Consider the following 14,364-nt stretch of genomic DNA (forward strand, 5'->3'; position numbering starts at 1 on the left):
AGACCTGCTAGGGCCTTGTGTTAGATCCTGTTTAGCATTTCTTTTTAGAGTTTAAAAGTTTGTAAAAGTTTGAATTAGATTCTAGAACCAGTTGTAGATTCTTAAAAAGTATTCCAACTTTTAGAAGCAAAATGTCTAGCACAGATGTGACTGTGGTGGAACTCGACACCACACCTTACCTCCATCTTAAGATGAGGGAGCTAAGGTCACTCTGTAAAATAAAGAAAATAACAATGGGCCCCAAACCTACCAAAATACAGCTCCAGGAGCTTTTGGCAGAGTTTGAAAAGGCCAACCCCTCTGAGGGTGGCAACTCAGAGGAAGAGGATAGTGACTTGGAGGAAAATTCCCCCCTACCAGTCCTATCTAGGGAGAACAGGGTCTCTCAAACCCTGACTCCAAAAAAAATAGTCAGAGATGCTGGTTCCCTCACAGGAGAGACCAACACCTCTGAAATCACTGAGGATAACTCCAGTGAAGAGGACATCCAGTTAGCCAGGATGGCCAAAAGATTGGCTTTGGAAAGACAGATCCTAGCCATAGAGAGGGAAAGACAAGAGATGGGCCTAGGACCCATCAATGGTGGCAGCAACATAAATAGGGTCAGAGATTCTCCTGATATGTTGAAAATCCCTAAAGGGATTGTAACTAAATATGAAGATGGTGATGACATCACCAAATGGTTCACAGCTTTTGAAAGGGCTTGTGTAACCAGAAAAGTGAACAAATCTCACTGGGGTGCTCTCCTTTGGGAAATGTTCACAGGAAAGTGTAGGGATAGACTCCTCACACTCTCTGGACAAGATGCAGAATCTTATGACCTCATGAAGGGTACCCTGATTGAGGGCTTTGGATTCTCCACTGAGGAGTATAGGATTAGATTCAGGGGGGCTCAAAAATCCTCGAGCCAGACCTGGGTTGACTTTGTAGACTACTCAGTGAAAACACTAGATGGTTGGATTCAAGGCAGTGGTGTAAGTAATTATGATGGGCTGTACAATTTATTTGTGAAAGAACACCTGTTAAGTAATTGTTTCAATGATAAACTGCATCAGCATCTGGTAGACCTAGGACCAATTTCTCCCCAAGAATTGGGAAAGAAGGCGGACCATTGGGTCAAGACAAGGGTGTCCAAGACTTCAACAGGGGGTGACCAAAAGAAAGGGGTCACAAAGACTCCCCAGGGGAAGGGTGATGAGACAACCAAAACTAAAAATAGTAAAGAGTCTTCTACAGGCCCCCAAAAACCTGCACAGGAGGGTGGGCCCAGAGCCTCTTCACAAAACAATGGGTACAAGGGTAAAAACTTTGATCCCAAAAAGGCCTGGTGTCATAGCTGTAAACAGCATGGACACCAAACTGGAGACAAGGCCTGTCCCAAGAAAGGTTCCACTCCAAACTCCCATCCAGGTAACACTGGTATGGCTAGTCTCCAAGTGGGATCAACAGTGTGCCCAGAGCAAATCAGGGTCCACACTGAAGCTACTCTAGTTTCTGAGGGTGGGGTGGATTTAGCCACACTAGCTGTCTGGCCGCCTAACATGCAAAAATACAGACAGCAACTCTTAATTAATGGGACTAGAATAGAGGGCCTGAGGGATACAGGTGCCAGTGTCACCATGGTGACAGAGAAACTGGTTTCCCCTGGCCAATACCTGACTGGAAAAACTTACACAGTCACCAACGCTGACAATCAGAGAAAAGTACATCCCATGGCAATGGTTACTTTAGAATGGGGAGGGGTCAATGGCCTGAAACAGGTGGTGGTCTCCTCAAATATCCCAGTGGACTGTCTGCTTGGAAATGACCTGGAGTCCTCAGCATGGGCTGAGGTAGAACTAAAAACCCATGCAGCAATGCTGGGTATCCCTGAACTGGTGTGTGTGAAAACAAGAGCACAATGCAAGGCACAGGGTGAACAAGTAGAGCTGGAGTCTGGAAGAATGGCCCAGCCTACCAAGAGAACAGGAAAGTCAGTTGGGAATACAACTGCAACACAGCAAAAGAAAGGGAACCTCTCTTCTCAGGAAGAAGTTCTGCCCTCTGAGGGAACTGAGCCTTTGGAGCTTGAACCTTATCAGGTTGAGCTCTTAGGCCCAGGGGGACCCTCAAGGGAGGAGCTGTGTAAGGGACAAGAAACCTGTCCCTCTCTTGAAGGCCTTAGGCAGCAAGCTGCTGAAGAGTCCAAGGGCAAGAAAAATGGAACACATAGGGTCTATTGGGAAGATGGACTCCTGTACACTGAGGCCAGAGACCCCAAACCTGGAGCCACTAGGAGAGTGGTAGTGCCTCAGCTGTTCAGAGAGTTCATCCTAACATTGGCCCATGACATTCCCCTTGCTGGACATTTGGGACAAACCAAGACGTGGGAGAGGCTAGTCAACCACTTCTACTGGCCCAATATGTCCAACATGGTTAAGGAGTTTTGCCTCTCCTGCCCCACCTGCCAAGCCAGTGGTAAGACAGGTGGGCACCCAAAGGCCCCCCTCATTCCACTTCCAGTGGTGGGGGTCCCCTTTGAAAGAGTGGGTGTGGACATAGTTGGTCCACTGGAACCTCCCACAGCCTCAGGAAATATGTATATCCTGGTAGTAGTGGATCATGCTACCAGGTATCCTGAAGCTATTCCCCTTAGGTCGACTACTGCCCCTGCAGTAGCCAAGGCCCTCATTGGTATCTTTACCAGAGTGGGTTTCCCTAAGGAGGTGGTGTCTGACAGAGGTACCAACTTCATGTCAGCATACCTAAAACACATGTGGAATGAGTGTGGAGTGACTTACAAATTCACTACACCTTACCATCCACAAACTAATGGCTTGGTTGAGAGATTCAACAAGACATTAAAAGGCATGATCATGGGGCTCCCAGAAAAACTCAAAAGGAGATGGGATGTCCTCTTGCCATGTCTGCTTTTCGCTTACAGAGAGGTGCCACAGAAGGGAGTAGGATTCTCACCCTTTGAACTTCTGTTTGGTCATCCTGTAAGGGGACCACTTGCTCTTGTTAAAGAAGGCTGGGAGAGACCTCTCCATGAGCCTAAACAAGACATAGTGGACTATGTACTTGGCCTTCGCTCTAGAATGGCAGAGTACATGGAAAAGGCAACCAAAAACCTTGAGGCCAGCCAACAGCTCCAGAAGTTTTGGTATGACCAAAAGGCTGCACTGGTTGAGTTCCAACCAGGGCAGAAAGTCTGGGTTCTGGAGCCTGTGGCTCCCAGGGCACTCCAGGACAAATGGAGTGGCCCTTACCCAGTACTAGAAAGGAAGAGTCAGGTCACCTACCTGGTGGACCTGGGCACAAGCAGGAGCCCCAAGAGGGTGATCCATGTGAACCGCCTTAAGCTCTTCCATGACAGGGCTGATGTGAATCTGTTGATGGTAACAGATGAGGATCAGGAGGCAGAGAGTGAACCTCTCCCTGATCTTCTGTCAGCAGACCCAAAAGATGGCACAGTAGATGGAGTGATCTACTCAGACACCCTCTCTGGCCAACAGCAAGCTGATTGTAGGAGAGTCCTACAACAGTTTCCTGAACTCTTCTCCTTAACCCCTGGTCAGACACACCTGTGTACCCATGATGTGGACACAGGAGACAGCATGCCTGTCAAGAACAAAATCTTTAGACAGTCTGACCATGTTAAGGAAAGCATCAAGGTGGAAGTCCACAAGATGCTGGAATTGGGAGTAATTGAGCGCTCTGACAGCCCCTGGGCTAGCCCAGTGGTCTTAGTCCCCAAACCTCACACCAAAGATGGAAAGAAAGAGATGAGGTTTTGTGTGGACTACAGAGGGCTCAATTCTGTCACCAAGACAGATGCTCATCCAATTCCTAGAGCTGATGAGCTCATAGATAAATTAGGTGCTGCCAAATTCTTAAGTACCTTTGACTTGACAGCAGGGTACTGGCAAATAAAAATGGCACCTGGAGCAAAAGAGAAAACAGCATTCTCCACACCTGATGGGCATTATCAGTTTATTGTTATGCCCTTTGGTTTAAAGAATGCCCCTGCCACCTTCCAAAGGTTGGTGAATCAAGTCCTTGCTGGCTTGGAGTCCTTTAGCACAGCTTATCTTGATGATATTGCTGTCTTTAGCTCCACCTGGCAGGATCACCTGGTCCACCTGAAGAAGGTTTTGAAGGCTCTGCAATCTGCAGGCCTCTCTATCAAGGCATCCAAATGCCAGATAGGGCAGGGAACTGTGGTTTACTTGGGCCACCTTGTAGGTGGAGGCCAAGTTCAGCCACTCCAACCCAAGATCCAGACTATTCTGGACTGGGTAGCTCCAAAAACCCAGACTCAAGTCAGGGCATTCCTTGGCTTGACTGGGTATTACAGGAGGTTTGTGAAGGGATATGGATCCATTGTGACAGCCCTCACTGAACTCACCTCCAAGAAAATGCCCAAGAAAGTGAACTGGACTGTGGAATGCCAACAGGCCTTTGACACCCTGAAACAGGCAATGTGCTCAGCACCAGTTCTAAAAGCTCCAGATTATTCTAAGCAGTTCATTGTGCAGACAGATGCCTCTGAACATGGGATAGGGGCAGTTTTGTCCCAAACAAATGATGATGGCCTTGACCAGCCTGTTGCTTTCATTAGCAGGAGGTTACTCCCCAGGGAGCAGCGTTGGAGTGCCATTGAGAGGGAGGCATTTGCTGTGGTTTGGTCCCTGAAGAAGCTGAGACCATACCTCTTTGGGACTCACTTCCTAGTTCAAACTGACCACAGACCTCTCAAATGGCTGATGCAAATGAAAGGTGAAAATCCTAAACTGTTGAGGTGGTCCATCTCCCTACAGGGAATGGACTTTATAGTGGAACACAGACCTGGGACTGCCCATGCCAATGCAGATGGCCTTTCCAGGTTCTTCCACTTAGAAAATGAAGACTCTCTTGGGAAAGGTTAGTCTCATCCTCTTTCGTTTGGGGGGGGGGGTTGTGTAAGGAAATGCCTCCTTGGCATGGTTGCCCCCTGACTTTTTGCCTTTGCTGATGCTATGTTTACAATTGAAAGAGTGCTGAGGCCTGCTAACCAGGCCCCAGCACCAGTGTTCTTTCCCTAACCTGTACTTTTGTATCCACAATTGGCAGACCCTGGCATCCAGATAAGTCCCTTGTAACTGGTACTTCTGGTACCAAGGGCCCTGATGCCAAGGAAGGTCTCTAAGGGCTGCAGCATGTCTTATGCCACCCTGGAGACCTCTCACTCAGCACAGACACACTGCTTGCCAGCTTGTGTGTGCTAGTGAGGACAAAACGAGTAAGTCGACATGGCACTCCCCTCAGGGTGCCATGCCAGCCTCTCACTGCCTATGCAGTATAGGTAAGACACCCCTCTAGCAGGCCTTACAGCCCTAAGGCAGGGTGCACTATACCATAGGTGAGGGTACCAGTGCATGAGCATGGTACCCCTACAGTGTCTAAACAAAACCTTAGACATTGTAAGTGCAGGGTAGCCATAAGAGTATATGGTCTGGGAGTCTGTCAAACACGAACTCCACAGCACCATAATGGCTACACTGAAAACTGGGAAGTTTGGTATCAAACTTCTCAGCACAGTAAATGCACACTGATGCCAGTGTACATTTTATTGCAAAATACACCCCAGAGGGCACCTTAGAGGTGCCCCCTGAAACTTAACCGACTGTCTGTGTAGGCTGACTAGTTCCAGCAGCCTGCCACACCAGAGACATGTTGCTGGCCCCATGGGGAGAGTGCCTTTGTCACTCTGAGGCCAGTAACAAAGCCTGCACTGGGTGGAGATGCTAACACCTCCCCCAGGCAGGAGCTGTGACACCTGGCGGTGAGCCTCAAAGGCTCACCCCTTTGTCACAGCCCAGCAGGGCACTCCAGCTTAGTGGAGTTGCCCGCCCCCTCCGGCCACGGCCCCCACTTTTGGCGGCAAGGCTGGAGGGAACAAAGAAAGCAACAAGGAGGAGTCACTGGCCAGTCAGGACAGCCCCTAAGGTGTCCTAAGCTGAGGTGACTCTGACTTTTAGAAATCCTCCATCTTGCAGATGGAGGATTCCCCCAATAGGGTTAGGATTGTGACCCCCTCCCCTTGGGAGGAGGCACAAAGAGGGTGTACCCACCCTCAGGGCTAGTAGCCATTGGCTACTAACCCCCCAGACCTAAACACGCCCTTAAATTTAGTATTTAAGGGCTACCCTGAACCCTAGAAAATTAGATTCCTGCAACTACAAGAAGAAGGACTGCCTAGCTGAAAACCCCTGCAGAGGAAGACCAGAAGACGACAACTGCCTTGGCCCCAGAAACTCACCGGCCTGTCTCCTGCCTTCCAAAGATCCTGCTCCAGCGACGCCTTCCAAAGGGACCAGCGACCTCGACATCCTCTGAGGACTGCCCCTGCTTCGAAAAGACAAGAAACTCCCGAGGACAGCGGACCTGCTCCAAGAAAGGCTGCAACTTTGTTTCCAGCAGCTTTGAAAGGACCCTGCAAGCTCCCCGCAAGAAGCGTGAGACTTGCAACACTGCACCCGGCGACCCCGACTCGGCTGGTGGAGATCCAACACCTCCGGAGGGACCCCAGGACTACTCTGATACTGTGAGTACCAAGACCTGTCCCCCCTGAGCCCCCACAGCGCCGCCTGCAGAGGGAATCCCGAGGCTTCCCCTGACCGCGACTCTTTGAATCCTAAGTCCCGACGCCTGGGAGAGACCCTGCACCCGCAGCCCCCAGGACCTGAAGGACCGGACTTTCGCTGGAGAAGTGACCCCCAGGAGTCCCTCTCCCTTGCCCAAGTGGAGGTTTCCCCGAGGAACCCCCCCCTTGCCTGCCTGCAGCGCTGAAGAGATCCGTTGATCTCTCATAGACTAACACTACAAACCCGACGCTTGTTTCTACACTGCACCCGGCCGCCCCCGCGCTGCTGAGGGTGAAATTCCTGTGTGGGCTTGTGTCCCCCCCGGTGCCCTACAAAACCCCCCTGGCCTGCCCTCCGAAGACGCGGGTACTTACCTGCTGGCAGACTGGAACCGGGGCACCCCCTTCTCCATTGAAGCCTATGTGTTTTGGGCACCACTTTGAACTCTGCACCTGACCGGCCCTGAGCTGCTGGTGTGGTGACTTTGGGGTTGCTCTGAACCCCCAACGGTGGGCTACTTTGGACCAAGAACTAAGCCCTGTAAGTGTCCTACTTACCTGGTTAACCTAACAAATACTTACCTCCCCTAGGAACTGTGAAAATTGCACTAAGTGTCCACTTTTAAAACAGCTATTTGTCAATAACTTGAAAAGTATACATGCAATTTTTATGATTTAAAGTTCATTAAGTACTTACCTGCAATACCTTTCGAATGAGATATTACATGTAGAATTTGAACCTGTGGTTCTTAAAATAAACTAAGAAAAGATATTTTTCTATACAAAAACCTATTGGCTGGATTTGTCTCGGAGTGTGTGTACCTCATTTATTGTCTATGTGTATGTACAACAAATGCTTAACACTACTCCTTGGATAAGCCTACTGCTCGACCACACTACCACAAAATAGAGCATTAGTATTATCTATTTTTACCACTATTTTACCTCTAAGGGGAACCCTTGGACTCTGTGCATGCTATTCCTTACTTTGAAATAGCACATACAGAGCCAACTTCCTACAGGAGTGAGCAATCAAGTTTACAATATAGCTGCTGTAAGATCAGGGTATTAAGACAGCAACTTCTCTGGCTTTTTCCGACCTATAATTAGTCCAGTCTTAGCTGTGTGGATACTTTGACATTCTCTATGAATATACTCATCCCACTCTCAGAGAGCTTCACTGGGTTCTGCTGAGACGCTACATCCCGATAAACCGGTCACTCCAGCTGTCTTCCTGCACCTCCAATCCTTTTACAAGAGACTTCGGGCCAGATGTAGCAAAGGGTTTTTCCCATTCTGTGTCAATGGGAAAATGTGTTCGTACATATGGCCCTTAGAGAGGGGGCATAAAGTAGTGATTTTTTTTCTACTGCACAGTTTGTGAATGATGAACTCTGCCAACAAAGTAAACCAGGTTTACCTTTTTGTCTTCAAAGGTTCCGGCTATTAGCCAGCACTTAAATGAATTGCTTAATTTTACTATTTTTCTGAAATTAAATGTTAATCATTAGAAATTTTGACAATTATTTTGAGTTAAAATTTTGACAAACTTAAGGCCAACTTAACTGTTCACAATAAATGTGACTGACAATAATAGATGAATCCTGGAAATAAGTTTTAGTTCACCAGCAAGCAGTATTTGTTGTAGAATGCAGCAAGAACTAAAATGTTGTAAAACCGGTTGAACTGACACACAATGAGTGGCTAGTGCAAGAGCATGCAGACCTACGCAACTTTGGGAGACTGGTTTTGGGTGAGGGGGGTTAAGTTGCAGGATTTAAAGTACTGTACCTTCCCACTCCACCTTGATGTGGTCTCTCACATTCAGATTAATGGTGACATCCGCCCGCACTCTTGTGGGCCAGTTCTCGCCTATGTTGGGTTTGGCCACTTCTACTATTGTAAAGGTAACAATAGGCTGTGCCATGCGAGCCCAGCCACCAAATACGACACCGCCATACTCAGACTGCCTGAGAAAGAAAACAAAAATTAAAGCCATTAATGGAAGTACAAGGTTTTGAAAATCATCTTTTCTTTTAACTACAGCAACTAAAAAGGCATGATTTACTAATATATTTTCCATAAGAATTAATGCTGCATGTTTAGTATACTAAGGTTAAGTAGGCGACTAGTGAAAAAGCTACACCGATAAGAGTATGTAAATGAAAAACATTATATAGTTTAAAACACAGGTACAGAAAGCAGGCAAATTCTATAAAAATATCACTCCAGCAGATATAAGTTGTGGAAATCAAAATAGAAGTTGAAGGGAGAAAGCTCTATTTCTGGAAGGGTCACTACTTTAAAACCAATGATAGGGATTGCATAGGTCTGCTTTTTTGAGAGAGGAATTTGGTGAAGTGTACTTTTAGATTTGAGTGGAGATTATGGGATATGTGCAGGTCTTCAGATCTGAGCATCCAACAAAGCAATAATGTCTGCAATATGTGTTCAGTCAGAAGCTCATTACCTTCCCCTTCAGCCCTTTCCCCCAATCCTGTAATCAATGCCTTTCCTTCAGTTTCTTAATACAATAGTCCTAAAAGTCCAGCTGTACCGTGCCCATGCACTAATACAATATACCCTTTAATCCTTGCTTCTGTGAAATCAAATATCACATCAATGAAACCTCAACACTGCTCTGGGACTGCACTGCTATGAAATAACATAGAAATTGATAATCGATCCAGCAATGTACATCAACCCTGATACTGATGCTAATGCACCAGCAAGTACTGGCAAAGCCAATAGGTCTCGGCATTGGGTGGGAGTGGTGAATGGGAGGGCGGTGTAGTGGTGAATGGAAGGGCAAATGGGGGTGGTCAACGGGCGGATGGGGATGTGAAACACCAGCAGCCCGCCATCAGAAGCAAGAAACGAGTAGAAAACAGAAGAGAGGTACAAACAGAGGGCAAGAAACAGGAAGGAAGAGATACAAACAAAGGGCAAGAAACGAGCAGGAAGGCAGAAACAGAGGTCAAGAAACAAGCAGAAAACGGTCAGAGAGGCACAAACAGAGGGCAGGAAATGGGCAAAGAGGCACAGAGGGCAAGAAACGAACAGAAAGGCAGAAACAGATGGCATGAAACGGGCAGAGAGGCACTAACAGAGGGCAAGAAATGGGCAGAGAAGCACAAACAGGGCAAGTAACGGTTAAACAGGCACAAACAGAGGGCAAGAAACAAGTGGAAAAGCAGAAAAAGAGGGCAAGAAAACAGGCAGAGAGGCACAAACAGAGGGCAAGAAACGGCCAGAAAGGCACAAACAGAGGGCAAGAAATGGGCAGAAAGGCACAAACAGAGGGCAAGAAAAGAGCAGAAAACGTGCAGAGAAGCACATAGAGAGGGAAAGAAACGGGAGACAAGCACAGAGAGCAAGAAATGAAACAAAAGGCAGAAACAGAGGGCAAGAAACAAGAAGCAAACAAGCAAAGAGCCACAAACACAGTGCAAGAAACTGGCAGAAAGGCACAAACAGAGGACAAGAAACTTGCAGAAACCCACAGAGAGGCACAGAGGGCAGACTCAGTGGTGCAGCTTATAAAACACAAACAGCAATGTTAAACATCCAAGCCTACATGGAAAAGAAAGCAGCCACATGAAACTAACTGAGCGACAGGAACAAAAGTGCAGAACTTTCCTTTAACAAACACTGTCGCTTTAAAAGGTTTCCAATCTCACAGACTCAATGGTGTAGCTCATAAAACACAAACCACAATGTTAAACTTCCAAGCCTACCTGGAAAAGAAAGCAGTCATATGGAACAGTCCTAGCGACAGGAACAATACCACTCCTAATGTGTTGCGGGACCGGTCACCCATTAAAACCAAAATAAAAAATAAGAATCCTGAAACAATGGCGAAGAATGGCTGCTGCGTAAGTAAACAGTAGTAGGCTGGTACTCTTGGGGAGGGCTAAACAGTGGAAAAGGCATGCCGTATGCATGCCCTTCACGAATGAGGATACTGCAAAATGGAGTGATGATGGGTCCAGCAAATGGGAAGGCTACGATCAGGCCGAAGCCCACAATGTAGATACAGCATGCCTCGGTTCCAGACGGTGCATGCGCGCCGTCTAAAGCCAAGACCTAAAAAAAGAGGACATTTCAATCACTCTTTTATGCTAAACTCTATCCATAAGACATATTAACCATTCATTTCAATTGCAGAATTATTTCTCAGTGATACTTGGAGATCTGTTTATGTATTCCCACTAGGGTTGCTTGCAATGTCATGTTTGGCACTGTACATGAGAGCATTCCTGAAGGGATTCTAACTTACCAAGGTTTCATTCGGCTGACTGCATCCTCGATATCCTGGCGAATCTCATACGTTGATTCAAGACGGAAAAGGTTGAAGTTCCGCAATAGATAATCATGGAGGGTAAGAAACTGCAGATTTAATTTCGGGAGTGCCAGACAACCTGTAGGAATAAAGGTAGTCTTGTTCTATCACTGATACGTACATCAACAAATAGCAGAATTAGTTCATTAAATGTAACAGAAGTTCTTCATTGAGCAACCTTTTATTGAGAATAACACTGATTAACCAATCCTAGTTTAGGGAAGTTGTCATCAGAGCCTGAAGCAGATTTGAATTTTATTTATTACTGTAGGACGTTGGCTCTGTATGCACCATTTCAAAGCAAGGAATAGTATGCACAGAGTCCAAGGGTTCCCCTTAGAGGTAAGATAGTGGCAAAAAGAGATAATTCTAATGCTCTATTTTGTGGTAGTGTGGTCGAGCAGTAGGCTTATCAAAGGAGTAGTGTTAAGCATTTGTTGTACACACACAAGCAATAAATGAGGAACACACACTCAGAGACAATTCCAGGCCAATAGGTTTTTGTATAGAAAAATATATTTTCTTAGTTTATTTTAAGAACCACAAGTTCAAGATTTACATGTAATCCTTCAAATGAAAGGTATTGCAGGTAGGTACTTTAGGAACTTTGAATTAGCAAAATAGCATATACACTTTTCACATAAATCATTAAAACTAGACACTTAGTGCAATTTTCAACAGTTCCTAGGGGGACTAAGGGTTTGTTAGTTTTTGCAGGTAAGTAAACCACATACGGGGTTCAAGTTTGGGTCCAAGGTAGCCCACCGTTGGGGGTTTAGAGCAACCCCAAAGTTACCACACCAGCAGCTCAGGGCCGGTCAGGTGCAGAGGTCAAAGTGGTGCCCAAAATGCATAGGCTTCAATGGAGAAGGGGGTGCCCCGGTTCCAGTCTGTCAGCAGGTAAGTACCCGCGTCTTGGGAGGGCAGACCAGGGGGGTTTTGTAGGGCACCGGTGCGGACACAAGTCCACACAGAAAGTACACCCACAGCAGCGCGGGGGCGGCCGGGTGCAGTGTGCAAACACGCGTCGGGTTTGTAATTGAAATCAATGGGAGACCAAGGGGTCTCTTCAGCGATACAGGCAGGCAAGGGGGGGGCTCCTCGGGGTAGCCACCACCTGGGCAAGGGAGAGGGCCTCCTGGGGGTCACTCCTGCACTGGAGTTCGGATCCTTCAGGTCCTGGGGGCTGTGGGTGCAGAGTCTTTACCAGGCGTCGGGATCTGAGGAGCAGGCAGTCGCGGTCAGGGGGAGCCTCGGGATTCCCTCTGCAGGCGTCACTGTGGGGGCTCAGGGGGGGCAACTCTGGCTACTCACGGTCTCGCAGTCGCCGGGGAGTCCTCCCTGAAGTGTTTGTTCTCCACAAGTCGAGCCGGGGGCGTCGGGTGCAGAGTGTCAATTCTCACGCTTCCGGCGGGAAACGCAAGTTGTTTCAAAGTTGCTGCTTTGTTTCAAAGTTGCAGTCTTTGGTGAACAGGGCCGCTGTCCTCGGGAGTTCTTGGTCCTTCTAGAGCAGGGCAGTCCTCTGAGGATTCAGAGGTCGCTGGTCCCTGGGAAAGCGTTGCTGGAGCAGTGTCTTTAGAAGTGGGGAGACAGGCCGGTAGAGCTGGGGCCAAAGCAGTTGGTGTCTCCGTCGTCTCTGCAGGGTTTTTCAGCTTAGCAGTCCTCTTCTTCTTAGGTTGCAGGAATCTGAGTTCCTAGGTTCTGGGGAGCCCTTAAATACTAAATTTAAGGGTGTGTTTAGGTCTGGGGGGTTAGTAGCCAATGGCTACTAGCCCTGAGGGTGGGTACACCCTCTTTATGCCTCCTCCCAAGGTGAGGGGGGCACATTCCTATCCCTATTGGGGGAATCCTCCATCGGCAAGATGGAGGATTTCTAAAAGTCAGTCTCACCTCAGCTCAGGACACCTTAGGGGCTGTCCTGACTGGCCAGAGACTCCTCCTTGTTTTTCTCATTAGCTCCTCCGGCCTTGCCGCCAAAAGGGGGGCCGTGGCCGGAGGGGGCGGGCAACTCCACTAGCTGGAGTGCCCTGTGGTGCTGTAACAAAGGGGGTGAGCCTTTGAGGCTCATCGCCAGGTGTTACAGTTCCTTCAGGGGGAGGTGTGAAGCACCTCCACCCAGTACAGGCTTTGTTACTAGCCACAGAGTGACAAAGGCACTCTCTCCATGTGGCCAGCAACATGTCTGGTGTGTGGCAGGCTGCTATAACTAGTCAGCCTACATGGATAGTTGGTTAAGGTTTCAGGGGGCACCTCTAAGGTGCCCTCTGGGGTGTATGTTACAATAAAATGTACACTGGAATCGGTGTGCATTTATTGTGCTGAGAAGTTTGATACCAAACTTCACAGTTTTCAGTGTAGCCATTATGGTGCTGTGGAGTTCGTGCATGACAGACTCCCAGACCATATACTCTTATGGCTACCCTGCACTTACAATGTCTAAGGTTTTGCTTAGACACTGTAGGGGCATAGTGCTCATGCACTTATGCCCTCACCTATGGTATAGTGCACCCTGCCTTAGGGCTGTAAGGCCTGCTAGAGGGGTGACTTATCTATACGGCATAGGCAGTGTGAGGTTGGCATGGCACCCTGAGGGGAGTGCCATGTCGACTTAGTCGTTTTGTCCTCACTAGCACACACAAGCTGGCAAGCAGTGTGTCTGTGCTGGGTGAGGGGTCCCCAGGGTGGCATAAGACATGCTGCATCCCTTAGAGACCTTCCTTGGCATCAGGGCCCTTGGTACCAGGGGTACCAGTTACAAGGGACTTACCTGGATGCCAGGGTGTGCCAATTGTGGAAACAAAAGTACAGGTTAGGGAAAGAACACTGGTGCTGGGGCCTGGTTAGCAGGCCTCAGCACACTTTCAAATCAAAACTTTGCATCAGCAAAGGCAAAAAGTCAGGGGGTAACCATGCCAAGGAGGCATTTCCTTACAATTACAATATTAAGCAACATCTCACTTGTGAGGTGGGAATCATAGAGAACATGATTGTAGAAAGAAGACACCCATGCAGAAAGCCACTGCTCTCATGCAGAAGATTCTAAATGTTGGCTGATTTTTTTGATTAATTATTAAGGACTAAGTGCAAATTGGTGTTATTGCTCATGAAGTTAGACATACACTGTTAGGACTAGCTGAAGGCCGGATATGTCTTGATATGTAAAATCATACATACATAAAATCGTCACTCTCTTTGTTTATATCACTGCTGATGTGATCATATGTGTTCGACATTCCATTATAGGCCGTAATGCACCATCTTCAAATTGCTTATACATTTTTTAAACAAGATAAGGTAGCCACAGTCTAAGATTTCACACTAACTTCAGCCATCATGGATTAGGATATAATACACTGCCTGCTAGACAACAAGGCAAATCAAAATGTGGAGGTGGTTTCTTGCCATGCTGGATCGA

General features: G+C 47.7%; 1 protein-coding gene across 1 annotated transcript in view; it reads right to left on the minus strand.

The window, feature by feature from the left end:
- Positions 1-14,364, minus strand: part of AQR (aquarius intron-binding spliceosomal factor) — a 576,085-nt gene that overhangs the window by 451,129 nt on the left and 110,592 nt on the right. Inside the window, exons 16-17 of the mRNA XM_069208869.1 lie at positions 10,887-11,028; positions 8,399-8,577 (exon numbers count right to left, since the gene is read on the minus strand). Coding sequence (XP_069064970.1) covers positions 8,399-8,577; positions 10,887-11,028 — 321 coding nt within the window. The remainder of the gene's footprint in view (positions 1-8,398; positions 8,578-10,886; positions 11,029-14,364) is intronic.

Source organism: Pleurodeles waltl, chromosome 9, assembly GCF_031143425.1.
Source record: "Pleurodeles waltl isolate 20211129_DDA chromosome 9, aPleWal1.hap1.20221129, whole genome shotgun sequence".
Classification (NCBI taxonomy): domain Eukaryota; kingdom Metazoa; phylum Chordata; class Amphibia; order Caudata; family Salamandridae; genus Pleurodeles; species Pleurodeles waltl.